The sequence below is a fragment of the Pithys albifrons genome, chromosome 15, assembly GCF_047495875.1.
Source record: "Pithys albifrons albifrons isolate INPA30051 chromosome 15, PitAlb_v1, whole genome shotgun sequence".
NCBI classification, from domain to species: domain Eukaryota; kingdom Metazoa; phylum Chordata; class Aves; order Passeriformes; family Thamnophilidae; genus Pithys; species Pithys albifrons.
This window is the reverse complement of record NC_092472.1, coordinates 16,908,560-16,933,593: the sequence shown is the minus strand read 5'-3', so window position 1 is coordinate 16,933,593 and position 25,034 is coordinate 16,908,560. Positions and strand designations below refer to the sequence as shown.

Below are 25,034 nucleotides of genomic sequence, written 5' to 3'. Positions count from 1 at the left end.
CCCCAAAGGACCCCTTCTGCTTCCCAGGAGGATTTAGGGGGAAAAGAGCCCTTCTATTTTGATGTCAGTTCAACGAGAACAAATCCTTTACAAGCTCTGGGATGGTGTGGTGAGTCACAGAATTACAGAAAAGTTTGGGTTGAAAGAGACCTTAAAGCTCATCCAGTCCCACCCCCTGTCATGGGCAGGGACACCTTCCACTAGACCAGGGTGCTCCAAGCCCTGTCCAACCTGGCCTTGGACACTTCCAGGGATGGGGCAGCCACAGCTTCTCTGGGCACCTGTGCCAGGGCCTGCCCACCCTCACAGGGAGCAATATCTTACTAATATCCAATCTAAATATCTTCTTTTTTAGTTTAAAACTCTTCAGCATTTGTCCTAACCCTACCTGGCCATGTAAAAGTTGCTCTCCTTCCTTTTTCTAAGCTCCCTTTAGGTACTGGAAGCACCAACGTCTCTCTGGAGCCTTCTCTTTTCCAGGCTGAACACCCTCTCAGCCTAAGAGCTCCTACCTTCGATGTTTGGTTTAAAAGTAACAAGAAAGCTCTGGCCAGCCAGGGGTGACTCTCGGCAGTGCTGGGAGCTGCAGGGAGGGGACTTGGTCGTAATCATGCCAAGGTCATGGGTTCAATCCCCTGTGTGGGCCATTGACTTAAGCGTTGGACTCGATGATCCTTGTGGGTCGCTTCGAATTCAGAATAGTCTGTGATTCTGTGACTGGCACCCTCCGGCTGCGGGCAGGGCAGGGCTGGGCTGGCAGTGCGGAGCCCCCGAGCTGGTGGGTCACGGAGGGGCTGGGGGCGGTGGGACACCCGGAGCGCTGAGTCCCGGTTAGGGGGAGGACGGGAGGAAAAAAGTCCCGATGAAGAAGAAATTGAGGATGAAACGCTGGGCTGGGAAGGCGGGTAACAAGACACCCCTGGATACTTTCTCCTCCGGCAGCGACGCGGCTGCGGGGCACGGACGGACAGACGGAGGGATGGAGGGGCGGGCGGACGGAGGGACGGGTGGATGCCCTTCCCGGGGGGCGGCCCCTCTCCCCTCCTCCCCTCTCCCCTCCCTCCCCTCCCGCCAGGCCGGGCGGCTCCGCTCCCCCCGCGGGGCCGCCCCCGCTCCGCCGCCGCATTTAACGGGCCGTCCCGTCCTGTCTCATCCCCGTCCCGTCCCACTCCCGTCCCGCCGCCCCGGCCATGGCGCGGGTGGTGCCGCTGCTGCTGCTGGCGCTGGAACTCGCCAACGCCGCCAAGTCCCCGTACCAGCAGGTCCTGCAGCACAGCCGGCTCCGCGGCCGGCAGCACGGGTAAGCGGCGAGGGCAGGGCTGCGGGGACGGCAAACACCTCTCCTGTCCCGCTGCCCGTGCCCCGAGCCCCGCGGGGGCGGGCGGATCGCGGAGGATGCGCTCGGTGCCCGCTCCGCCGCGGGGGCTTTGTGCGGGAGAGGAGGCGGCGCCGAGCTGGGGACCCGCTGCTTTCCCTCGGGGAACTGCTGCTTTTCCTTGGGGACCCGCTTCCCCCCCTCGGGGAACTGCTGCTTTCCCTCGGGGACCCGCTGCTCTCCCCCAAGGGGACTCGTTTCTCTCCCAAGGGGACTCGCTGCTCTCCCTCGGGGACGCGCTGCTCTCCCTCGAGGAACCTCCTCTTTCATTGCTTTCCCTTTCTCGTTCGTCCTCCAGTAACTTTTTTCTTTGAGAAATTTTCCTTCTTTCCTGTCACGATGTTACAGATGGCAGTTCAGAGCCCTCAATGCCTCTTTATCAGTCTGTCCCTGGAGGGGATAAAAATCACTAGATTTTTGGACCATTGAACATTTTGTGGAAGGAATTCTTGTTTTCTTGGATTTATAGAAAAAGAAAGAAAATTTGCTTCAATGTGTCTGTGGACTCAGCACCAACTTTCTCTTTGATTGAAACACCCAGTCAGGCTTGAAAGTTTGCTTGACAAATATTATCACTTATTCACTTCTAACCCTTACAATATAAGGCCTATGGAAAAATGCCTGTAGACCTCTCTTGTTTGATACACAATATTTATGGAGAGAGTAGTTTGAGTCTTCATGGATAGGCAGAAAACTAACCCAATGTTAATAGTTTTTCCCACTGTTTTTTAAATTTATTGGGAATTAGGAAGGGTGAAAGGATGACAGACCTTTCAGGTGACTTCCATCTCTTGGGATGGTGACAGTGATTGAGCTGAAGCTTCTATTTAAATGGGTTGCTGGAAGCAGGGCCATGAAATGCTTTAAATAAAAAAAAAAAAACAAGCAAAACTGTAATATTCTGATTTGATACATTCTCTGGCAGGAATCCAGGTCAGAATTTATGACAAAGGATGTGTTGTGTGTGTCTGATCAGGTACACAATCCAACAGGCAAATTCTGAGCTGATGTCTACTTGTAATAGCTCAATAATGCCAGAATTACAGTGATTTATGTACAAATATAGTGAGCCTTGTTCATCATCTCTATGTGATTTGAAACTAAGTAAATACCCAGTTCTGCTGATAGCCCTGAGGCCAAAGTTTGCTCAGGCTGGCTGAGTTAGAGCAGTCCTGGTATAAATCAGTGCACTCATCTCTGCAGAGAGAAGCTTGTTATGTTGCTCCCTGTACAATTAACAGAGGCACTGGCTAAGATTTGATTGTGCTGGTGCCTGAGAACTTTGGAAAACTCAAGGCATTGGTCTGCCAGGGTTTCCATCTGAACTGAGTTATGCTGAGATAAACCCAGTGTAGGTGACCACAGCACTTTGCTCAGTGGTCCCATTCTGATGGAGAGAGTGATTTATACCCAGCTCATTTTTGCCCACTGGATTTTGAGCATTGATTAATGATGTGCCAAAGAGATAGAGCAACACAAAACCAGCCAAAAATACCTTGGATGTGAGGCACGGGGTGTTGCTTGCAGGAGGGAGCTCTGGAGGGATGTGCAACCAGGGCTGCCACCCTTTGCTGTGAGCATCCCCCCCACCATCAATGCCCCTATTGAACCGAGAGCGAGTTGGGAGGCAGAGCTTGGCTCTACAGCAAAAACTTGTACATCTTAATTAACTTTTTAAAAAGTGAGTCAGCTCAAGTCAGTGAGAGGACCTGGAAAGTATATAAGGGACGTTAACATTTGCAAGTGAACATCTAGGAGTGCTCTCCCCAAAGCCACCCAGCTTTGTGGGCACTCCAGATTGGTGTGGAGGTTCGTGGCCATACTGATTGCAGGTAGCTGGGGCTGTGCTTTAAGTCTGGCTCTTCTCAGCCTCTTCCCAAGGGCAGCCCCTCTCCCAGCAGCTCCCAGCTGCTGCTGCCAACTGGAAGGCTTTGGCTGAAAGGGAACAATAGGCAGTTTTATCCTGGAGTCGGCGTGGCTGGCTGGGAACGGCATGGCAGAGGTGATGAACTCCAACGAGGAGAGGGAAGAGTGTTGACAAATTCATTTTAAGCCAGACTGGGCAAAGCACCAGAACATGCAATGCAGGGAGCTGCTACTACAGCCTGCCTGCAGGAATCATTGATAACGTGGTCCTGAGGGGGGATTTTTCCACACTGAGGAAAAACTGGGAAGAAGTTTTCCCCCCGTAAGTCAGGGAGGGAGCAGCAGCCTCATGGAGCTGCAGTCCCAGGCAGGGAGGAGGGAGCAAGGCAGTTCACTGCTGTCCTGGAGGCACAAGGGTTTTCTTGGCAGGCTGCTCCTGGGGATACAGGGGAAGTGATCAAACAAGTCCTTCAGTAGCCAGGCTTGTCAAGATGAATATTGGAGGGATTGTCCACTGCCGTCAGCCAGACGCTGCAATCGAGGCAGGCTTTGGAATTTCGACGTAATTGGAACCAGATTTCGGCACGGCGGGGCCGGGTGGCCAAGGTGGGCTGAGTCAGAGAGCACACACAGCTCTCCAAGTGATGATTTGGGGTAGAAGTTGCTGAGCCAAGGCCAGTTTGCACCAGCTGAAAGTTTGGCTTTGTGATTTCTAACTTCTTTTTTTCAGTAGGTTCGTGCTCCTTGTCCCCTGCCTTAAATATAGAAAGTGAATTAAATGCTTTCAAACAGAAACAAACCACCTTTCCTGGGTATGGCAGTACTGAGGAAAACAAGGAGCTGAGTGCCCCCAGGTCCCACAGGCCCTGTCTGTGCCCTCAGGGCAGGATGAAGGTGCCAGGGCTGTGCAGGGGCAGATCTACCTCCGCAGGACCCCGTGGCAGCTGCACCAACAAAGGCTGTCATTGAGGGCCAGCCAGGCTCCCGCAGGGGCTGGCACTGCAGTGAGCCAGCAGAGGGGAGCCCCTCAGGTTAATTCATGCTAATGATGGGCAGGCTGGCACTGCAATCAGCCAGCAGAGGGGAGACCCTCAGGTTAATTCATGCTAATGATGGGCAGGCTGGCACTGCAGTGAGCCAGCAGAGGGGAGACCCTCAGGTTAATTCATGCTAATGATGGGCAGGCTGGCACTGCAATCAGCCAGCAGAGGGGAGCCCCTCAGGTTAATTCATGCTAATGATGGGCAGGCTGGCACTGCAGTGAGCCAGCAGAGGGGAGCCCCTCAGGTTAATTCATGCTAATGATGGGCAGGCTGGCCCATTCTGAGGTGCCCATGAAAAGCAAGCACGGCCACAGGAGGACTTGGTGCTTGGGCTGCAAGCTCTGCTTTTGTTGGTTTTGGTGGGCAAGGGGCAGTGTCTCTGTCAGACTCAGCGTGAGACAGGCTGTTCTCCTGAACAGATCAACAAGACCTTTGCAAGAGCATCTCCAGGTCCCATTTGGAGTTGTGCAAATGAAAACACTGCCTTGGACAGCACACAGCACTTCTGATGGGCTGAAGTGATGATGATTTATGTGTTTTGCTTAATTATTTGTTTTCCCTTCATCTGCTTGGCAGCCAATACTGCACGTACTTTTGGTGCTGCTGCTCCAGCTGGGGCATGGTGTTGGTGGGAACATGGTTGGGAATCCAGCCTCAGTTCAGCTGAGCATCCTCAGCTTCCTTGAGCTTTTGCTACACCTCTGCTCAAGGCCAGAGAGAGTCGATGGCCTTGCAACCCAGATCCATAAATTACATCTCACATGTTGACTGTGTGTTACCCACACCAGTGGCCAGGCCTGCTGGCCACAAACCACAGGGAAGGTGAGCCAGGCAGAGTAGGGAAATGCTGTGCTGGCCAAACCAGCAGCAAGGAAACTCCCAGCTCCTGCCTGACCACATCTTTGCTCACAGTCATACCACTTCTTAGAAAGCTGAAAGGCTGCAGTCAGCTCTTAGCAGGGTTAGTCACATGTGGAACACCAACCATCAGCTCTTCTGGGTGAGCAGGAGCTCTTGGGACCTTTTGGGCTGACACAGCCACTCTTGGTCTGTGCTGCCATACCTGTTGGAACAGGGGAGGGCAGTGCCACTGCTCATTTTCCCTTCATTCAGCTCAGCATCCCTGTCCAGAGTCAGCTGAGTCTGTCATACAGCAAAAGTACCCATTCTGGTTTTTGTGTAGGTCTGTAGGCTGATAAACATCTGTCCTTTTTTGTGTCCTAAGCACTAAAGTAATGGTTTCTTTTGGAAACATTTGAATTATTGCATAACTTGCTCAGGTTGTAGCTGGGATCCCAAATTTTAAGTAGCTGTTCATCATGTGTATACTGAGCAAAGGATTATTTTTAACTTAATTTCTTTGTATTTTGGTGAGAGATGGAACATGGAAAAATAAGTCAAGAATTTGCACTCAGCGAAGAAAAAGATGCTCTGGCAGAGTGAGAAGAGATTCCTTTCATTTCTTCCTCCACTTCCCCATAGTCCTTATATGCTCAAATCCAGTTGACCTGCAGCTCTCAAAGCCTTGCAACCCCAGCAGGGCTTTTGGGGCACTGTCAGTGGGGTCTGGCCCCGTGCTGGGGGTCAGCACTGCAGGGTGGGAGGCTCACAGGACCCCCTTGTGCTCTGTCCTCCCCTGCAGCCCCAACGTGTGTGCAGTGCAGAAGCTGATTGGCACGAACAGGAAATACTTCACCAACTGCAAGCAGTGGTACCAGAGGAAGATCTGTGGGAAGTCCACGTGAGTACCTGAGGGCCCACCAGGGCCTCCCCAAAGCCCCTGCTGGAGGTGGGTGCTGGCTGGGGGGGAGCAGGTGCTGTGGGGGTGTGGGATGTCAGACCCCATGGTGTGTGTTTTCATATGTGTTAAGAAGTCTTTTAGCTTTTTACTCCCTAAGGAATGTTTGTGTTTTTCTCCAAAGGCAAACACGAGCCTGAAACGCTTTGATGTTGAGAATGGAAAGTGCCATGTAAATACAAGCCCTGATGGTTTATTCTAATTGCATTTCTATATATACTTATATAGCTCTCAGTGCTGCAATGAAGTGTGTGCCAGATGTTTTCTAGTACCTAGCCCTGCCTCTCTCCATGCTAGGCTCAATGCTGCCTGGATTTAAGAAGTAAAAAAGAGGGGAAAAAGGCAGCCCAGAGCTGATGGATGTTGGAGAGAGCGTAAAATTCATCTCCATCTGTTTGCTTTGGAAGGGAAAGCAGAAATAAGGGGAAAGAAGTGTCAGCTTTAGCCAACACTCTCTGATGACTCCACCAGGAAAGTTAATCAGACTTGTAGGCCAATTCCACATCTGAAATTGCAAACAATAAGATTCAAGTAGCTGTTGCATAAAGTCTCTGTGTAAGCAGCCTCGGGACATTCTTTTGAAAGATGCAGTCAGCAGATAATTAAGGCTGTGCATGCTTGACTGTCTGCCAGGCTGCAGAGCAGGAGCACAGTCTTTTTCCTTGGTGTAGTCCAAGCTGGGCTTTCAGACCCATTTGCTGGCCCTCACTCCAGCAGGGACCACCACAATACCCAGGACTGGTGCAAAGATGCCCTGGGCAGTCCTGGCTGTGGGGATCAGAGCTGTGGGCCAGGTGTGGTGCTGGATCTGCAGAGTCAAGGACAGACAGCAGAAAATCATCCCATGTGTTTCCATTGTGGTCCAATGTAGATTGTAACTGGGTCCATAGGAACATGCTATCCTTTAGTGCAGGTTTGGGTTGTTGCCATTACTTCAGCTGTTGATGCCTGGGTTTCATTTCAGGTGTCTGATGTTGGTGTGGGGAGGAAGGAGGCAAACCAGGAGCTGTCACCATGCACACCTTTTGCCCTTTCATTGTACTTCCCATGAATTTGTCCTAAGGAGGAAAATTCTGTACTTTAAGAAAATATGTTGCTGGATGTACCATGTAGGTTGCATGTGTTGTGGTTTTCCTTATGTCCAATTGTCTTTACAGAAAAAAAACACCAGAATAAAAGAGAGGCAATATTGTAAAATCCCACTCCCCTTAATTCTACAAACCCAACAAATCTGGGAAGGCTTAACTTGTGTAGAGTTCAGACTGTCATCTTGGTGAATGATGGCCTTTTTTTGACAGAGAGTGGACAGGATTATGCCACAGCAATGTGGTATCATCGTTGCCTCTTCTGATAAGAGTAGCTTTGTATGTCTCCAAAGAAAACATGACTCAGCTGTGGATGTGGGATGGCTTTGCTGCTGTCACCACTGAAAGACAAAGCACTCCAGCCACAGATTTCTTTAGCTCTAAAGCAAGTGAGACACTAATCTCACATAACCCAAGTGTGCAGCTGTATTTGGCAGAGACAAACTCATCCACTTATCTCCAGAAGGAGGTGTAACAACTGGCATCTGGCAGCATTTCCTGATTTCACTTGAGGAGATGGGGTAACCTCTTCTCTGCTTTTACCCAAGTGTCTAATCCAGTGATGCATCACTGAGAGAAAAGCACACAGAGCTTTAACCTGCCTGTTAACCTATGAGATAATCTTTCCATTACCCACGGAATTTGCTCACTGTTCTTTGCTTCGCATCATCTCCACAATGGGTGTTATTGTCTTCTCTCCTCCCAGTCATTCCTGATCCTGGGCCTTAGTTTTTCCTTTAGGAGTGTTGGGGCAGAACAAAAGCCGTGTGCCTTGACTCACATTTTCCAGAGGACCCTGGGACAGCTCTGATTACAAAGGTTAGCTGGTGATGGCTCCCACTGGACGTGGTGAGCCTGGCGTATGGAAGCAATCAGGAGGAATTTGGGCCATAAAGGACCTGACCCATTGTGCTGCAGCACTCAAATTCCTGCCCCAGTGGCAGGGGCCTGATGCTCAGTGCCTCAGCACCCAGAGAGTAGGTGGGCACAGCTGATGGTGCTCAGCATGGACCCTTGAAACTGGCCCCTTGTGTGGGACTGAGCTGGTCCATGCCTTTAAATCCCAGAAACGTCAGGATTTGGCATGTTTGTCAGCATCACTGGGTGGATCCAGCCTTTGCTTGGGATCTGTAGTCAGCAGACCTGTCCTGAAGCATGTGCTTGGTCCTCCTGTTGGCAGAGGGATCTGCTCCATCAGCCCTGGGTGAGTGGTGGAGCTGGATAAGCTTGGTCATTTCTCTCCTCCTCCTAAGAGGTTTTCCCACCTGTGAGTAGAGCAGTCCTGGGGGAGGAGACACTTGACCCATCTCACCTACTTCACATTTGCCCTGGCTGTTGTCCTCCCTGTTTGCTGCAAGGGTCAGGGGTGCCTCAAGTTGTGTGTGTGCTGCAGGTGCAGGTACCTGGCTCTGGGAAGATACTTTTGGCTGCTTTGCTTTGTTTTCCTTTCCTGCTCTGAGCACTGTTTCAAACAGGTAGTGCGGAGAGAGGTCAGTGACGGACCAGGCACTGCCCAGAAGCAAAGCTGAGCTCCTGCAGAGCTGGCTCAGAGCAGAGAAAGCCAGCCCTGAGTGAGGAAGGCAGAGAAGTTGCTGCAAGGCTGTAGCAGAACTTCCCTCCTCCTTGGATGAGCACATCCTGCATGGGGAGGCTCAGAGCAACTGGAGCAGCAAGGAAAGCCAGCTTGGCAAAGGCAGATGTGCTTGGTCTCCAGGTGCTTCACCTTTTGGTGGCTGCCCCAAGCTCATGGGGAGAGGGGTCAGTCACTGGGGATGCAGCTGGTAGAGAAACAAATGAGTTACCACTTGGTGGGGAGACTTTGGAGGCTTCAGAGGCATCTTCTGGCCCAGAGGGTGGAGTGCTGGATGTGCACGATGGAAATTTCAACTCAGGCATCAGAAGAAGAATCCTACCTCTTTATCTGCCTTTTTTAAGGTTTTTTTTCATTGTTTTTCTCCTCTTTGCTGAAGTGTTGGCTCACACAGTTAGGGAGAAATCAGGCAGAGGATTTATGTACAGGTTTTATCTTTGCTGATGAAGTGAGATAAGACAGTTGGCAAGAAGTTTGACACTGCTTTGATTTTAATAAGCACTGAAACGAGATTGCTTTGGTAATGAGGTAGTTTTCCACTGCTGATTATTCCAAACCCAAAGAAATGGTTTATTTAGAGTATATTCTCAGCATTTTGTCTCTGTGTTTTATATTTTTCTTCCTCCCTTATACACTGGATTCATCCTGCCAGAATTAGGGTTACAATGGAACATCTCCCCACACACTTTTTTGTCTTGAGACTGAAAAGACAACTTATAAATGTTGGTTTTAATTATTTTTTTGAGGAATAACCCATTAATACTTTTTTTTTCTATGTTTAAAATTAACTTTCCTTTTCGTGTCCAATATACTCTCCTCATTTTAGGAAAAAAATTACTCTCTGGCACTTCTTTTGCAAAAACAAAACATATGGGCTTGATTACAGGAAATTATTACGAATGGATCTTTATTCCCTTATATATGCCTAAGATTATTTTTATTACCTTGAAAAATGCATTTAAATTTTAATTTCAGCTCCTAAGACTGCAACAGCAGTGGAACAATGACTAATAAAAGGCAGGGAGTTTGCTTCTGCAGGCAGACATTGAAGAAATGCAGGGTTTCAAAACTGAAAAACTGTGGGTTTGACTTGAGGTTACTCCATGAGGAGGTCAGGAAATCGTGGCTGGAGGTGCTGCAGAGGGGCTGACAAATGCTCTTTGTGGGAGGGCAGTGCTGAGTAACCCCCACCGTTGGCATCTGCTGTGGCCCAGTGTGGGGGTTTGTAGCCACTGAGCAGACCCCAGGGAGGGGGATGGACTGGGCAGTTCCAGAGGGTTTTGTGCAGAACTCCCTGTGTGGGGCAGTGGCTGGGGGTGTGCAGGGGAAACCCTCCTCCCTGGGCAGCAGAGCAGGAGGGTGTAGGAAAGGAGCAGCCTCTCCCCTATGGATGTGTAGGATCAGAGCAACCTTCAGCCAGAGCTCTGCTGCTCCTCCCTGAGGGTGGAGGTGCTGCAGGAGCAGTGCAGGATGCCCTGTGCCCACCTTGAGCGATGCCTCTGGGCTGGATGGTCTTGTGCTTCCACCAAATCCACCAGCCGTGGGAGGCCAAGTGCCTGAAGCTGAAGATGTGTTTTACAATCCTCATCTCTGGCTCCTTGCAGGTGCCAACACTTGTCTGGGCACCTCTGTGCCCACCTGGCCCTTTGCAGGAGATCTCTGGTGCTCAGGATGGTGCCATGATGTGCTGAAGGTCACCTTTGGTGGCCAAGGGAGACAGGGGAGCTGAAGGAGTCCCTGTATGAGTGGAGCTGGTCCTGTTACTACCTTGGTGCTTCTTGCCATCAGCTTCCCTTTGTGCTGGAGATGCCAAAACCCCGTGGAAAAGCAGTCACAGAACCACAGGATGGTTTGGGTAGGAAGGGACCTTCTAAACCATCCCCCTGTCATGGGCAGAGACACTTCACTGGAGCAGGTCCCTCCATCCTTGCCTGGTGTCCTCTGCTCCTGGCAGGAACCTGGGGACTGGGGCAGCCCTGAGCTGCTGTGCCACAGGCAGCTCACTAATCTCCAACTGATCCATAAAGAAGGCTTTGAAAGCCTCAGGAATTATTTATGCTGAACTTCGGAATGATTTCTCTTTAATCAGCTCTTCATCTTTGATTACAGGTCTGAACCAAGGGAACTGTCTAGACTGGATTTAGTTTCTAGGGTGAAAAAAAGGCAAATTGGAGGTAGGGGAGGGAAGTGGTGGGGGGAGAAAGTGTGTGTTTCCAATGAACAGGAGACAGGGAGGCTGGGGAAAGTGGAGCAGCAGGGTGTTAAGATCTCCAGTAGTCAAAGGAAGGGATTGCTTTAGGCAAGCTCTTTCCCACATGGAATATATAATGTCTAGACAATCAGTCTGGGTTTGCTTTGTAATTCTCTTAGGAAACCGTGACACAGAATTTATTTGCTTCTGTCACAGAAAAGCAGGTATTTGTTTCACTTTCTGGCTCTTAATTACCCTGAAGAATTCTCTCTTAAACCCCAGGCATTTCCACTGTTTGTTAACAGTGTTCAAATGATGACAAATCTCTGAAGCTGGAGGGTTTTCCTTTCTCTTTGAGAGAGTGTGCTGAGCCTGGGCCATACAGCATCCTACTTGCCTCGAATCCAACCAGGAGCACAGAGGAACTGCTTGTCTTTGTGAGCAACACCTATTCCCTCTCTCTCAGCCCATCCATCAGGTGGCCTTGCTCTCCTTTCACACCAATAGGTGAAAGAATCCCCTGTGAAAGATAAATTGGCAACTTCTGGATTGATTTTTTTCCCCTTTATTTTTCTTTGCCCTATTAATATCAAGCCATATTCCTTCAAATGACCAGCTTTGAGAATCAGATGATTTTTATTTATGGTCTGCAAATCTATGGGACAGCCTTGAGTCCCCAGGATGGACTCTGTGACCCCTTTGGTTTTCCTGGGGGAAAGTGTTTAACCAGAGCACAGTTTGCTGCCAGCCAGAAGGAAATGCTGCACTGGGGGTGTTGACATGGCTGTAGCTGTGCTGTGGCACTGCCTGGGTGCCCATGGCTGCACATGCCAACACTGGTGAAACTCCTCCTTGCAGGGCTCTTCCCAGGTCCTTGTGCCAAGTGCATTCATCCAAGACCAGGGTTGTCCTTCCCCTCCAGGTCTGTCTTGTGGATTTTGCATAAGTCAGCAAATAATTTCTAGTGATGGACAAGACTGGGGTGAAATGAGGGGGAAACACTTGGCTGGTTTGCTCAAGCAACCACGTTGGAGTTGCCCAAACAGTGATGAGATGTGACAGCATCAGTCAGCCAAGGAGATCCCCAAATCCCATGGGAAATGTGCCCTGATGACCCAGCACTGGCAGCCTTGCATAGGTTGTCTGTTGGCACTGTGGAATCCCTTTTCATCCACTGTTTGTACAAAGTCTCCTGCAAACTGTGGTTTTGAAAAGAACTTGTGTCTGCTTTTGTTCTGTGGAGGAACTGGCAACGTGCAGCCCCCAAGGAGATAAAAACTGTGGTTTTGTCTGTTGTTCAAGTCTCTATTTCTGATGAAGAGTCTGCCTGGAAACAGCCCCACATCTGGATGCACCAAGAACTGTAACAAACAGAGAAAAAGGAGTGAGACACTGCTGGTTAATCTGCCATATCCATCTCTTATTCCAGAGTCATCAGTTACGAGTGCTGTCCTGGATATGAAAAAGTTCCTGGAGAAAAAGGCTGCCCAGCTGGTAAAAATAAAGTTTGACATTTTTTTGGACTCCTTAAAATGATACAGCTGCCTAGTGAAGGGAAATGGTAGAAAATTGCTCAAAGTGGATTTGATTTTTGCAATTTGTGCACAATATTGCTATGAACAAGTCCAAAAGGGACTCGGTGGCGCACCAGCCGAGGGCCAGATCAGCTCCAAAGCTTGATAAATGTTCCAGACAACTCAGAACCTTGGATGTAATTAAACTTAATCAAGCATGGGAGGGCCATAGGGAACTACTTAATCCAGTCAGTGATACAGCTGTGGTGGAAGTGCAATGCAAAGGAGTGAGAGAGTAACAGACTGCTCTGCCAATCTCTGCTCATTTTTATTTTCAGAGACTCTCAGACTAGTTTGGTTTGGAAAGGAGCCTTAAAGGTCATCAGTTCCAACCCCCTGACGTGGGCAGGGACACCTTTCACTAGCCCAGGTTGCCCCAAGGCCCATCAAACTTGGCCTTGGACATTTTGGCAAGCATGGGGTTAGCAAAATTGCTTTTAAGAGAAAATAAAGTTCAGCCTCTGGTGGGGGTTGGGAGGTAATTAACTGGGTTTATTGAAGAAAGCCAGACTGTGCTTTTGCCTTCTGAACACCTTCTACCCAATTAACCACGTGGGCTGGTGCAGGTGGGTCAGGGGAGACTGAGACCAGCAGTGCCCAACACCAAGTCCCAAAAGCCTGAATACAAACAAAGAATGAGTGAAAGAAATCACTGTCTTTGCTTGTCTCAGCTCCCATCCATGTCAATCCAAAGTCCATTCAGGCCTGCAGAGATGCAGCAGATCCTGGATTATGCTGATGTAATAGAGGGTGAAACTGTGAGGTTGTGATTATTTATTATCTACTTAATGAACAGACACCAGTGCCCTGATGTGCTTCATTTCCCCAAGTGTTCTCACCAGCAGCTCTGCTTTAATTCAGGCAGAAGGATGAATGTGTTGGGGACATGACCTTCTCTTCTTTCAGCCCTGCCACTTTCCAACATCTATGAAACCCTGGGAGTGGTTGGTTCTGCCACCACACAGCTCTACTCTGACCGCTCCAACCTGAGGCCAGAAATCGAAGGACCTGGAAGCTTTACCATTTTTGCTCCCAGTAACGAGGCCTGGGCATCCTTGTCTGCTGTAAGATGTAATTCCTCTGCTTTCTCCTCTTCCTCTGGCTTTCTGGAATGGAGATCCACCTCTGTAGGGGTCTGGATCCAGACCCATCTGGCAGAATAGACACAATCCTGACAGAGGAAGGACTGTGCATTCCCAAATGGGTATCACTGTACTAGTCTGTCAGCTCCAGAGATTTGCTTCTGAAGGATCCCAGCAGTGGAGAGATGTGGATGCCATGGAAGGCTTTCCATCCCTTTCAGTTTTCCTTGTCACCCTTACCTTGCCACAGTGGTTGTTCTTAATCTGTACAAACAGCCAGTCCCAACCAGAGCCCTGGTGACTCCCACATCAGTGGGACTCCCACATCATGTCCAACTGCACATAAATTTCCTTTACATTCATTTTGATTTTCTCACTCTGTGATACTTCCACTCCTGAAATGGTTACTGCAGTCCTTCTGGTGCTCCCACCCCAGAGGAGCATCCCTGTGAGCAAGGCAGAGCCATAACTGTACAACCCCTTTACATCTACCTCCCTCATTTAAATCCTTGTCCATAAATATTTAAGAACAACTGTTGGGGCAAGGAGGGGGCATCTTTTTGGCTTTCTACTAAACCCTTCCCCCAAACCTGCCCCAGCAGAGCCCCTTGCAGGGATGCTACTGCTGGGAAAGGTCTTTTTATGTATTTGTCCTTGGCCCTATTGCTTTACTGCTCATTTCAATGCCATGGTGCCACACTGGAGCTGCCACCATCCCTTTCTCTGCCAAGGATGGAGGGTGGCAGAGCTGTTGGCTGCTGTTGTAAGGCAAGAGATTTGAGAAAGCTGAGCTCTTAGTTTGCACAGATGGGGTGAGGCTGAATGCATCCCTCAATATCCATGCACACCCCCTCACTTTGAAAGACCCTGAGTGCAGCCAAACCTCTTGGCCCTCTTTAACCACTGGCTAATTGCACTCAGTACTGGAAAGTTTATTTTTCTGATCTTCAGGAAACTCTGGATTCCTTAGTCAGTAATGTCAACATTGAGCTGCTCAACGCCCTCCGCTACCACATGGTGGACAAACGGGTCCTCACGGATGATCTGAAACATGGGACAACACTCAACTCCATGTACCAGAGCCTGCCCATCCAGATTCACCACTATCCCAATGGGGTAAGGCATTCCCAGAGTCACAGGGTGGGTCAGGCTGGGAGGGACCACAGAGGGTCATCTGGTCCAACCTCCCTGCTCCAGCAGGGTCATCCCAGAGCACATGGCACAGGATTGTGTTCAGAAAGTTCTCAAGTACCTTCAGTGCTCCTCTCTGGGCAATCTGTTCAGTGCTTGGTCGCTGCACAGGAAAGAAGTTCTTCTTGAATTAAACCTGTCCACAGTGGACTTGTTTTCTGCCTGCCTTGCAGCCCCTCCATCATCCCTGGACCCCCAGGACTCTCTAATGTGTAGGTTGACAACTACTGATTGAAGAGATTTAAAAAGAATGTTTAGAACTTCCTTGATGCTCTTGCAGGGCAGTTGCCCACACTGCTTGTCCAAGTACTGGTTCTTGCATATTTGCTTAGTTTTGACAATTGAGGATAGACAAAACCACTCATTATTTTCAAAGCTCTTTAAACATGAAACGTTTCAAACATTTTGATGAAATATTCTTGCTCTTTGTGTGTTTCTTTAGGAAACCACATTTCTGCTCTTGCTGATTCAACACTAAAGCGCTCACTGTGCTTGAAAATAGAAAAGCAGCAGAGGCTGCTTTACCTTCTTGTTTTAGTGCACATAAGACCCCGTGGTTCTTTCCCCCTGCAGATTGTGACTGTCAACTGTGCCAGGCTGTTGAAAGCTGACCATCATGCCACCAATGGAGTGGTTCATGTCATCGACAAAGTCATCGCTACCACGACAAACACCATCCAGCAGATCATTGAGACCGAGGACAGCCTGGAAACTCTTCGGGTGAGTCAACCCACAGGTCTCCAGGGCTCCTTGAAGATGTTCAGTCATCCCACTGCCAGTGAACTGTCCTGACAAGCTTTGCTGGTGTCCAGGGCTGTGACCCTACAGCTGCTGATGAAGTCCTTGTACCAACGTTGCTCATTTTGCTTTAGGGAGAGAAGTGTTTGATATCAGTGCAATGAGAATAATTGTCACTCTGCTATGGCTGTTCAGAGAAGAGCTGTAGACTGAGTGTGTCTCCTCTCTCTTGCATGGAAGTCTCAGCCTTAGGAGACATTTACTGTCTCCATTTGATATGTACCAATTTATTTGTCTTGGTATTTGCCAAGTTAAGGAATAGCTCAAAATGCACAGGGGATTTGCATTTAGCCAGTTGTGGGTTCTGATCTCAGTTATTCCCTGGAACTGCTGTGACCCTTTCCAGGCATACCAGGGTATCTGAACTAGCTCTCAGTCTTGCCAAAAAAAAAAAAAAAAAAAAGAAAGAAGGGCTCTTGTAATCAGATTTCTGGAACACAAGAGAACCATGGCACTGGGTCAAATGTATAAAGGGACCAAAGTGCTGAAAGGAGCTATTCAGGATTTTTTGTAACTCCTCTGAAATTTTAAAATCTTTAATAAGTCTGGCTCTAAGTGTGTGCCTGGGCAAACTTTCTGACCTTTGTCCTCTGCCTGAATGTGGTTTACCCTCTCCTGGTTTCTCCAAAGGCTGCTGTGGCTGCATCTGACCTCAACAGCTTGCTGGAAAGTGAGGGCCAGTACACATTGCTGGCTCCAACCAATGAAGCCTTTAAGAAGATCCCACAAGAAACCCTGAACAGGATCCTGGGGGACCCAGAAGCCCTGAGGGGTAAGTGATTGTTTACTGAGTCCACTGAGAGACTGGAGAGTAGTTTTGAGTTCTTCTAAATTCCTTCTCAAGGACTTTTGAGCAGCTCCTTGACAGGCTCTGACAGCAGCACAGTAAACAGATGTGACACACTCCACCTTTTTCAGCTGGACAGCCCAGACCTCTTTGGCTGTAGATGTGTAGACATGGCAGAGAGAGTCACATCCAGAATTGGAGGGGGGAGTGAAGCAGTCCCTCTTCTGAGTTTTCTTTTAGCACTCCTTTAAGTGAAGGTGATTTCTGTTGATCCATCATGATGCAAGAAAAGTAGTGTCTGATCAGTGCAACTTCCCCAGACAAATGAGTCCAATACCCACACAAAGCCTTTTGAAGTTGGCAAAGGTGTTTAAAAATCGCTCTTTTCAGGCACTTTATTTCACAGGCTGCTGAATTAAAATCAGCACATTTTAAAATGGCTGCATTTTATGGAGTGGAGCCCCAGACCACTGAACAGGACCCTAAAAGCTGCAATACTTTCACTAAGACATCTGCCTCTCCCACAGACCTGCTGAACCATCACATCCTGAAGTCAGCCATGTGTGCTGAGGCCATCATCGCTGGCCTGACCATGGAGACACTGGAAGGGACCACCCTGGACGTGGGCTGCAGTGGGGAAGAGCTGACCCTCAACGGGAAGCCCATCATTGCCAACAAGGACATCCTGGCAACCAACGGCGTCGTGCATTTTGTTAACGAGCTGCTGATCCCAGACTCAGGTGCTGGTGCCTCTCTGCATCACTCTGTCTGTTGCCTTTCTTTTGTCTGCTTTGCCAAGGAAATACTGGATTTAGAGGGCACAGCAATGGGTGGATTGCCCTTAATGCAAGGTTCCTTACTGTGTGTTGCTTTTCTTTTCAGCTAAGACTCTGTTTGAGTTGGCACAAGAATCTGAAGTTTCCAAGTCTACAGACCTTTTCAGACAAGCTGGTCTCAGTTCTCATCTAACTGGCAGTGAGCAAGTGACCCTCCTTGCCCCAGTGAATGATGTGTTCAAAGGTAAACCAGGGATTAAATCCCTTTCTTCCATCAGTTTGGGCCACAGATCTCCTTCAAACAATCTTCAGCCAAGTTTTAACACACAAACATGCAAATCCTCTCTCTCAAATGCCTCAGCCATAGGCAGTGGCATCCAGCTTTACACTCCAAAACTGCTGTGGGTAATACTCTGGAAGGTTTTTAGTGTCTCAGTAGTTATTTTAAGTGACTCATTTGTTCTTTCCTTGCTCTTTGCTGCAGATGGACTCCCTGTTATTGACAGCAACATGAGAAACTTGCTCCTGAACCACATTGTTAAAGACCAGCTCTCCTCTAAATACCTGTACCACGGGCAGAAGCTGCAGACTCTGGGGGACAAGGAGCTGAGAGTCTTTGTGTACCGCAATGTGAGTCCTCCCGGGGTGCTGTGCTTGGTGATGCTCCATGTTCTGATGTCACATGAAGTGTCAATGAGCATCATGGAAAGCATAAAATTCCCTCTTAGGAAGCACATGCTAATAAAGTATATTTCTTCTGTCCTTGTGTTTGCAGAACCTTTGCATTGAAAATGCCTGCATTGCTGCCCATGACAAGAGGGGAAGGTTTGGGACCTTGTTCAGCGTGGACAAAATGTTGACTCCGCCAACTGGCTCAGTGATGGATGTTCTCAAGGCAGACCATCGCTTCAGGTGACCTTTCTGCTCTTCCCAAGTGCTAGTTAGGAGAGGAAGAGCTGCCAAAGCAGTTTCTATTTATTATGGGTTGTAGTCATGGCTATATGTATGTTTTTTGTAACATAGAGCATCCAAAACCATGGTCTCCTTAAATTATAGGGAGTGAAACTTCAAATAACCCTCAAAGAATTGTGAGCCAAGAGTGTGTGGGTTCCCTTAATCCGGTAAGAAGCTGGCTCTGAATCCCTCTGTGCCCATCAGAGCCACTGTGGCCAGACCTCTGTGTCTCCACACTCCCATTTGGTCCCCAAGGAGTCAACATTCCCAGGTTGCTTTGCCATTTCTCAGATGTTCAGCTTGGACCTCCCAGGCTCATTTCCTACCTGAGCAACTTTTTGATGAGTTGGTTTGCTGGACCCCAGCAGGGTGTTGCAGTTGTAACCTCACAGCCCTCTCAGAGCACCCTCAGGGAGCACCAGAGCAGTGGTTTGTAGTGAGGCATTTGCTGTGTTTGTGTTGCAGTACGTTGGTGGCTGCGATCCAGTCTGCGGGGCTGACCGAGAACCTCAACAGGCCGGGCACCCTCACAGTGTTTGCTCCCACCAACGAGGCCTTCCGAGCCATGCCCCAGGGGGAGCTGAACAAACTCATGGGTGAGTGTTTTGGGGGTGTTCAGGGTGAAAAGACTCATGGATGAGCCTTTTGAGGGTGTTCAGGGAAACAAACTCATGGGTGAGCCTTTTGAGGGCATTCAGGGTGAGCCTTTTGAGGGTGTTCAGGTGAACAAACTCATGGGTGAGCCTTTTGAGGTTGTTCAGGTGAACAAACTCATGGGTGAGCCTTTCAAGGGCATTCAGGGTGAGCCTTTTGAGGGTGTTCAGGGGAACAAACTCATGGGTGAGGGTTTTGAGGGTGTTCAGAGGAACAAACTCATGGATGAGCCTTTCAAGGGCATTCAGGGTGAGCCTTTTGAGGGTGTTCAGGGAAACAAACTCATGGGGGAGCCTTTTGAGGGTGTTCAGGTGAACAAACTCATGGATGAGTCTTTTAAGGGTGTTCAGGGGAACAAACTCATGGATGAGCCTTTCAAGGGCATTCAGGGTGAGCCTTTTGAGGGTGTTCAGGTGAACAAACTCATGGATGAGCCTTTTGAGGTTGTTCAGGTGAACAAACTCATGGGTGAGCCTTTTGAGGGCATTCAGGGGTGAGAGCCTTTTGAGGGTGTTCACAGGAACCAACTCATGAGTGAGTGTTTTGGGGCTGTTCAGGGTGAGCCTTTTGAGGGTGTTCGGGGTAAACCTTTTGAGGGTGTTCAGGGGAACCAACTCATGGGTGAGCCTTTTGAGGGCATTCAGATTGAGCCTTTTGAGGGTGTTCAGGGGGACAAACTTATGGATGAACCTTTTGAGGGTGTTCAGGGTGAGGGTTTTGAGGGCATCCAGATGAACAAACTTACGGATGAGCCTTTTGAGGGTGTTCAGGGGAGCAGCTGCTGTGAGTGACTGGCAGGAATGGCCACATTTCTCTGCTGTATCTCATCTTTGACCCTGTCTGTTGGAAACATGGGCTTCCTACCTCCCTGATCTGGATAAGCAGATGGCTGAGGATGCACAGAGTGGCACTGAATGCCCAAAGTGTGGCTTCCACTGCCTGGGTTCTGGGGAGATGTGTTTTTAGTGTCACAAACTTGCAGTGACTTTCCCTTGGCTGGGCTGATGGTGCAAGCAAGATGACTCTGAGGTGTTTCTAAAGTTGTTGCTGAGGTCTCTGCCTTTCTCAAGGATGAAAGAAGTGAGAATGTGACTCTCAACCAGGCAGGATCAGGGTGTCTGAAGTAATTTTTGCAAGGAGAAGACAATGGTCCACATACAGCCTCAAGTTACTGTATGAAACAAAAGGCTGGGGCTGTTGCTCCTTCTGTGTGTGCATAAACAAAGCAGGAGGTCCAATCTGATCCTGAGAAGACTACAAATATTCCAGCCTAGCTCAGATGAAGACCAGAATCCTGAAAAGCACAGGCTGGGTGTGGAAAAAAGCATGGGAATGTTTATTAACCCCCTCCTGGATAAGCAGCACAATGTTTTATTTTGTTCATGTTGAAAACTGGTTGTGGTTGGAAATAATGTCAGGTATTTGAGTGTAATTTCATCAAACCCAACCAAACATTGACATCATAATTTGGGAAGCATCTGCCCATGGTAGCTGGTTATCCTTTTAAGTGCAGGGATGGGGAACTGGTAATATCAGACTGCACATCCAGTCTAGCAGTTAATATATAAATATTTCAGAACTGTTTTGCAGCTCTTGTAAATGGCTGCAGGAATGAAGATTCCCAGATGTGGACACTTCAGATGTTCCTTTCTCATGCAAATATTTAGCTTATGCCTGTGATGATGAAGTGAATCATGCTGGGGAGGACGTGCAGTCTGAGCTGTGGCCACCCCAGGAAAACCATCATGGAAAAAAGCTGAAATGCAAGCCTTGAAAGCATGGAAAGAAAAGGTCCCCCTGGCTGAGGGAGCTGCTCTGGTGGTGTAGTTGGAGCCACTTTTTGCTCTAGCTGCCTGTGGGGCTTGTGAGGGACATTACATCCTCTGATGGAGAAGATGGAGAAGGGCTGTTGGAATATAGATAATGAAGGGGAAGCATCTTACTGTCCTAAAACCTACTCCAAAACATGGCTGGATGAGTAAAGACTCAGTGGAATGGGCATCAGGACATCAATCTGTGAGCCATTAGTGACATTTCTCCTGCACTTTTCATCTTCTTACCCAGCTGTGAGGATTATTTCCAAGTGCAACTGGCCTTGGTGACATTTGCAAACTCCAGGCTGCTCTAAGTGCTTCCTCATTTCACAGGGCTTTGCTCTGTCATCTCAGACTGCCCTGGGAAGGGAGAGCAGCAGGAGGAGCAGATTCCTGCAGTGCACAGGGAGAGAATGAGAGATGAAAACCCAAGAAAAAGGGATCTCATGTGTAGGGCAGGTTTGGTGAGGACCAGGGTGGGACACTGGGAGAGTGTCCTTGTGGACTTGCTGGAATTCTGACCTTGCAGGGCAGGAATGGCCTCAGTGTCCTAAGTATCTCCAACCAGGTCCTTCTGCCTATTTTTTTGTTTGGTTTTTTGTTTGTGTTTTGGTGGTGGTGGGGGGGGAGACTGTTATTTGTTTGTTTGTTTTTTTAGTTGTTTCTTTGCACTTTCAGGAAATGATGGTCTTTCCCACATCATTCCATCTCAGCACATGAAATATGGGAAGTAAGTGCTGGTGCTGTTTTGCAAATGCCAATGTTTTCTCCCCCCAGGCAATGCCAAGGAGCTTGCCAACCTCCTCAAGTTCCACGTGGCCGACGAGATCCTGGTGAGCGGCGCCGTCAATGCCCTCGTGAGGCTCAAGTCCCTGCAGGGAGACAAACTGGAAGTCAGCATGGTGAGTGCCCTGGCAACATGGTGAGTGCCCTGGCAACATGGTGAGTGCCCTGACAGCATGGTGAGTGCCCTGGCAACATGGTGAGTGCCCTGACAGCATGGTGAGTGCCCTGGCAGCATGGTGAGTGCCCTGGCAACATGGTGAGTGCCCTGGCAACATGGTGAGTGCCCTGACAGCATGGTGAGTGCCCTGGCAACATGGTGAGTGCCCTGGCAGCATGGTGAGTGCCCTGGCAGCATGGTGAGTGCCCTGGCAGCATGGTGAGTGCCCTGACAACATGGTGAGTGCCCTGACAGCATGGTGAGTGCCCTGGCAACATGGTGAGTGCCCTGGCATGGGGTTCTGTGCCCAGCAGGGCTGGGGCTGGGCTGGGCTGTCCATGCCAAGGCCCAGAGTGTGTCTGTGCCCATCTGGGTGGTGTGGGACCCTCTCCTAAAGGTGCTCAGAGTCCCACCAAACAGTGTTTTCTGGGCTGTAGCAGAAGGACTTTTGCCATGTGTTCAGTAAGAATGAAATGTGGTGTGCCTCAGCTTTCCCCCCAGAAGACCAGTTGTAAATGATTTCCAGGAGCTGTTATAAATTTAACCCTGAGTCATGCAGGAAAAGCATAAATAAATGAAATGAATAGCTTGTTCAGCTCACACATCCCTTTTTGTGTAAGGCAAATGATCTCTGCATGGGCTCCCTTAACACAGGCAGGATTTATTTAGATATATGATTTCATTTCACAAACTCTGCACTATGTTAAGAGAACGTAGGATCCTCTATTGAGGGGGGAAAAACATTCCAGAAAATAAATAATCATGACCCACTCTGTGCATAAGAAAATGCACAACAAAAATGGAAGGGTCAATGTTTCTAAAGCTTGGCCAATGTGCATGATAGACTTTTTTTATAACAATAGAAATGACAAAAGTTTCTCATTTTTTACTCTTTTATTTTCTTGTTTCCCTGAACAGAAAAACCACGTGATACACATCAACAAGGAGCCTGTTGCTGAAAGTGATATCATGGCCACGAATGGTGTGATTTATGCTGTGAACTCTGTCCTACAGCCCCAGGGTAGGTCCATGGGGAGGAACATGCAGGGCCACCTTGTCACAGCAGAGCTGCTTTGGGAGGGGGTGGGGACACGTGGCCATGGCTTCAGTTTGGTGAGGAGGGTTAGGCTGGTGTGGGATTTCCATCAGAAAGCAGAGGAAGGAAGCAGCCTGCATGCTTTGATGGGTATTTCACTGCTCTCCCTGTCCCACCCTCAGCTTCAAGGCCACAAGAACGAGGTGATGAGCCTGCAGACCCTGCATTAGAGATCTTCAAACAGGCATCTGCACTGTCCAAGGTAAGGGGCAAAAACCTCTCTGTGGAACTGCTGAAACCCCATTCTGGTCATAATGACTGGAAGAAAATATCACATTCACACACTGAATTGCAGAGAAATGAGTGTGTGTGTTTTGTGCAATGAGACACCCTCTCTTCTTGCATGATTCTATTGTACATTTTGCAGCATTAAGCCTCAATTTGTGGCACACTGTGCATGTAACCTTGGCATGGTACTACATATAGTGTACATATAGTGTATATAGAGTTGGGTCCTGCCCTTTGGCCACCCCAACCCCTGCAGCGCTCCAGGCTGGGCACAGAGTGGCTGGAGAGCAGCCAGGCAGAGGGACCTGGGGGGACTGAGGGACAGGAAGCTCAACAGGAGCCAACAGTGTGCCCAGGTGGCCAAGAAGGCCAATGGGATCCTGGCCTGGATCCAAACTAGCGTGGCCAGCAGGCCCAGGGCAGTGACCCTTCCCCTGGACTCTGCCTTGGAGAGGCCACACCTTGAGTGTTGTGTTCAGTTCTGGGCCCCTCAGTTCAGAAAGGATATTGAGGGGCTGGAGCGGGGCCAGAGAAGAGCAACGAGGCTGGAGAAGGGACTGGAGCACAAGTGCTGTGGGGAGAGGCTGAGGGAGCTGGGGGTGTTCAGCCTGGAGAAGAGGAGGCTCAGAGGTGACCTCAGAACTGTCTGGAACTGCCTGAAGGGAAGTTCTGGCCAGGTGGGGGTTGGTCTCTTCTCCCAGGCACTCAGCAATAGGACAAGGGGGCACGATGGACTCAAGCTCTGCCAGGGGAAATTGAAGTTGGAGAGCAGAAAAAAATTCTTTGCAGAGAGAGTGCTCAGGGATTGGAATGGGCTGCCCAGAGAGGGGGTGGATTCCCCGTCCCTGGAGATTTTTAAACTGAGATTGGCCATGGCACTGAGTGCCATGATCTGGTAAAGGGGCTGGAGTTGGACCAAGGGTTGGACTCGATGATCTTGGAGGTCTTTTCCAACCCAATCCATTCTATGATTCTATATATGGGTATGTATAGTGTGTGTATATATATACCCACTATATATATATAGTGTATATATATATTATATATATAGTATATATATATAATATATATATAGTATATATATATATATATTATATATATAGTGTATATATATATACACACACTATATACTATACTATATATATATACTATATATGCTATATATACCATATCTCCATAATATTTGGAGACTGAGGATCAATATATTGACCTGCCAACTGTCAGAGATTTGTTGTATTCATGCAAACTTTCTACTTTGCTCTCCATGCAGGTTTCTCAGAGGAATCCTCGACTAGGTAAAAAAACCCCAACTTCTCTAACTCATTTCTAAGTTTCCATCATATCTCCCCCTCCCTTTAAGAGGTTTATTTTGTTGTCTTGCTCTGAGCATGACAGGGAGGGGAGGGGACAGGGAGATGCCCTGTGTGTGTCCCACCCAACACTCCTCTCCTTGGCAGCTCCCGTCTACTCCCGGCTACTGGCGAGGATGAAGAGCCCGGGAGGAGTCTGAGCACCACAAGTCAGTGTCTCCCTCCCACCAGCCCTGGCTGACAGCTGAAGAGAAGGACAGAATCGTTTTTTTTTAAAGCCAAATATCACCCTTAAATTTATTTTTGTTTCCAGTGAAATGGATAGGGAAAAAAAATGGAAAGCCATATATATATGTATATATTTTAAGACCGTTTTTATTTGGGTTTGACTTTTAAAGTTCCCAGACTGAGGAAATGTTTTGGGTTTTTTAATTTCTGGGGGTTTTATTGTTTTTTTCTTTTTTTTTTTTTAATAAAAACTATTCACTACTTTACAATTTTAAACATACCCAGTTTAGGGCTTGATAAATACATCCAAGGGCAGGTGCTCTTTTTTTTATTTTTAAACAAGCATGTGCTTCCTTGTTCCCTTGGATTTTAAAAGTCTTCCATGAAATTCTGAACTGAAGGTTTTTAACAAAAGCCTCTCTTTTGACAATGAGATAATTGCATAGTTATAAGCTATGGATTAAACCATTCTTTTTTTTTTATTTTTTTTTAAGCCTATGGGTTATAACTGTGCTGCCTTTTGTTCACGAGATTGCAATGAGAGTTCCCCCTGGTTAAAGCCTTCCAGTAAATGGTTCATTTTTAATAATGGTTGTTTTTTAATAAAAATCAAAAATAAAATCAAAAATATAAATAGACAAGTGGTGGCA

The 25,034-nt window shown here is 48.5% G+C and overlaps 1 protein-coding gene across 2 annotated transcripts; it reads left to right on the top strand.

The window, feature by feature from the left end:
• The first annotated feature begins 86 nt into the window (after positions 1 to 86).
• Positions 87 to 25,025, top strand: TGFBI (transforming growth factor beta induced). Of its 2 annotated transcripts, none has more exons than XM_071570416.1 (17): positions 87 to 109; positions 5,927 to 6,025; positions 12,379 to 12,443; positions 13,430 to 13,587; positions 14,557 to 14,721; positions 15,370 to 15,516; positions 16,225 to 16,366; positions 16,909 to 17,121; positions 17,264 to 17,401; positions 17,642 to 17,787; positions 17,933 to 18,069; positions 18,577 to 18,707; positions 21,357 to 21,481; positions 22,441 to 22,543; positions 22,741 to 22,820; positions 24,117 to 24,141; positions 24,304 to 25,025. In XM_071570416.1, the coding sequence occupies exons 1-17, from the start codon at positions 102 to 104 to the stop codon at positions 24,354 to 24,356; spliced, it is 1,935 nt and encodes a 644-aa protein (XP_071426517.1). In that variant the 5' UTR covers positions 87 to 101; the 3' UTR covers positions 24,357 to 25,025. The 2 variants fall into 2 exon arrangements, with proteins under 2 accessions (XP_071426517.1, XP_071426516.1); XM_071570415.1 differs by lacking the exon at positions 87 to 109 and adding an exon at positions 1,136 to 1,300.
• The last annotated feature ends 9 nt before the right edge of the window (positions 25,026 to 25,034 follow it).

What these genes read in the sequence shown, in the direction of transcription:
- TGFBI (XM_071570415.1), top strand. Translation starts at nt 1,191, where the DNA reads ATGGCGCGGGTGGTGCCGCTGCTGCTGCTGGCGCTGGAACTCGCCAAC. An exon ending in GAGTCTTTGTGTACCGCAAT is followed by an intron (nt 17,788 to 17,932) that starts GTGAGTCCTCCC and finishes TTGTGTTTGCAG; the next exon opens with AACCTTTGCATTGAAAATGC. An exon ending in AGGCATCTGCACTGTCCAAG is followed by an intron (nt 22,821 to 24,116) that starts GTAAGGGGCAAA and finishes CTCTCCATGCAG; the next exon opens with GTTTCTCAGAGGAATCCTCG.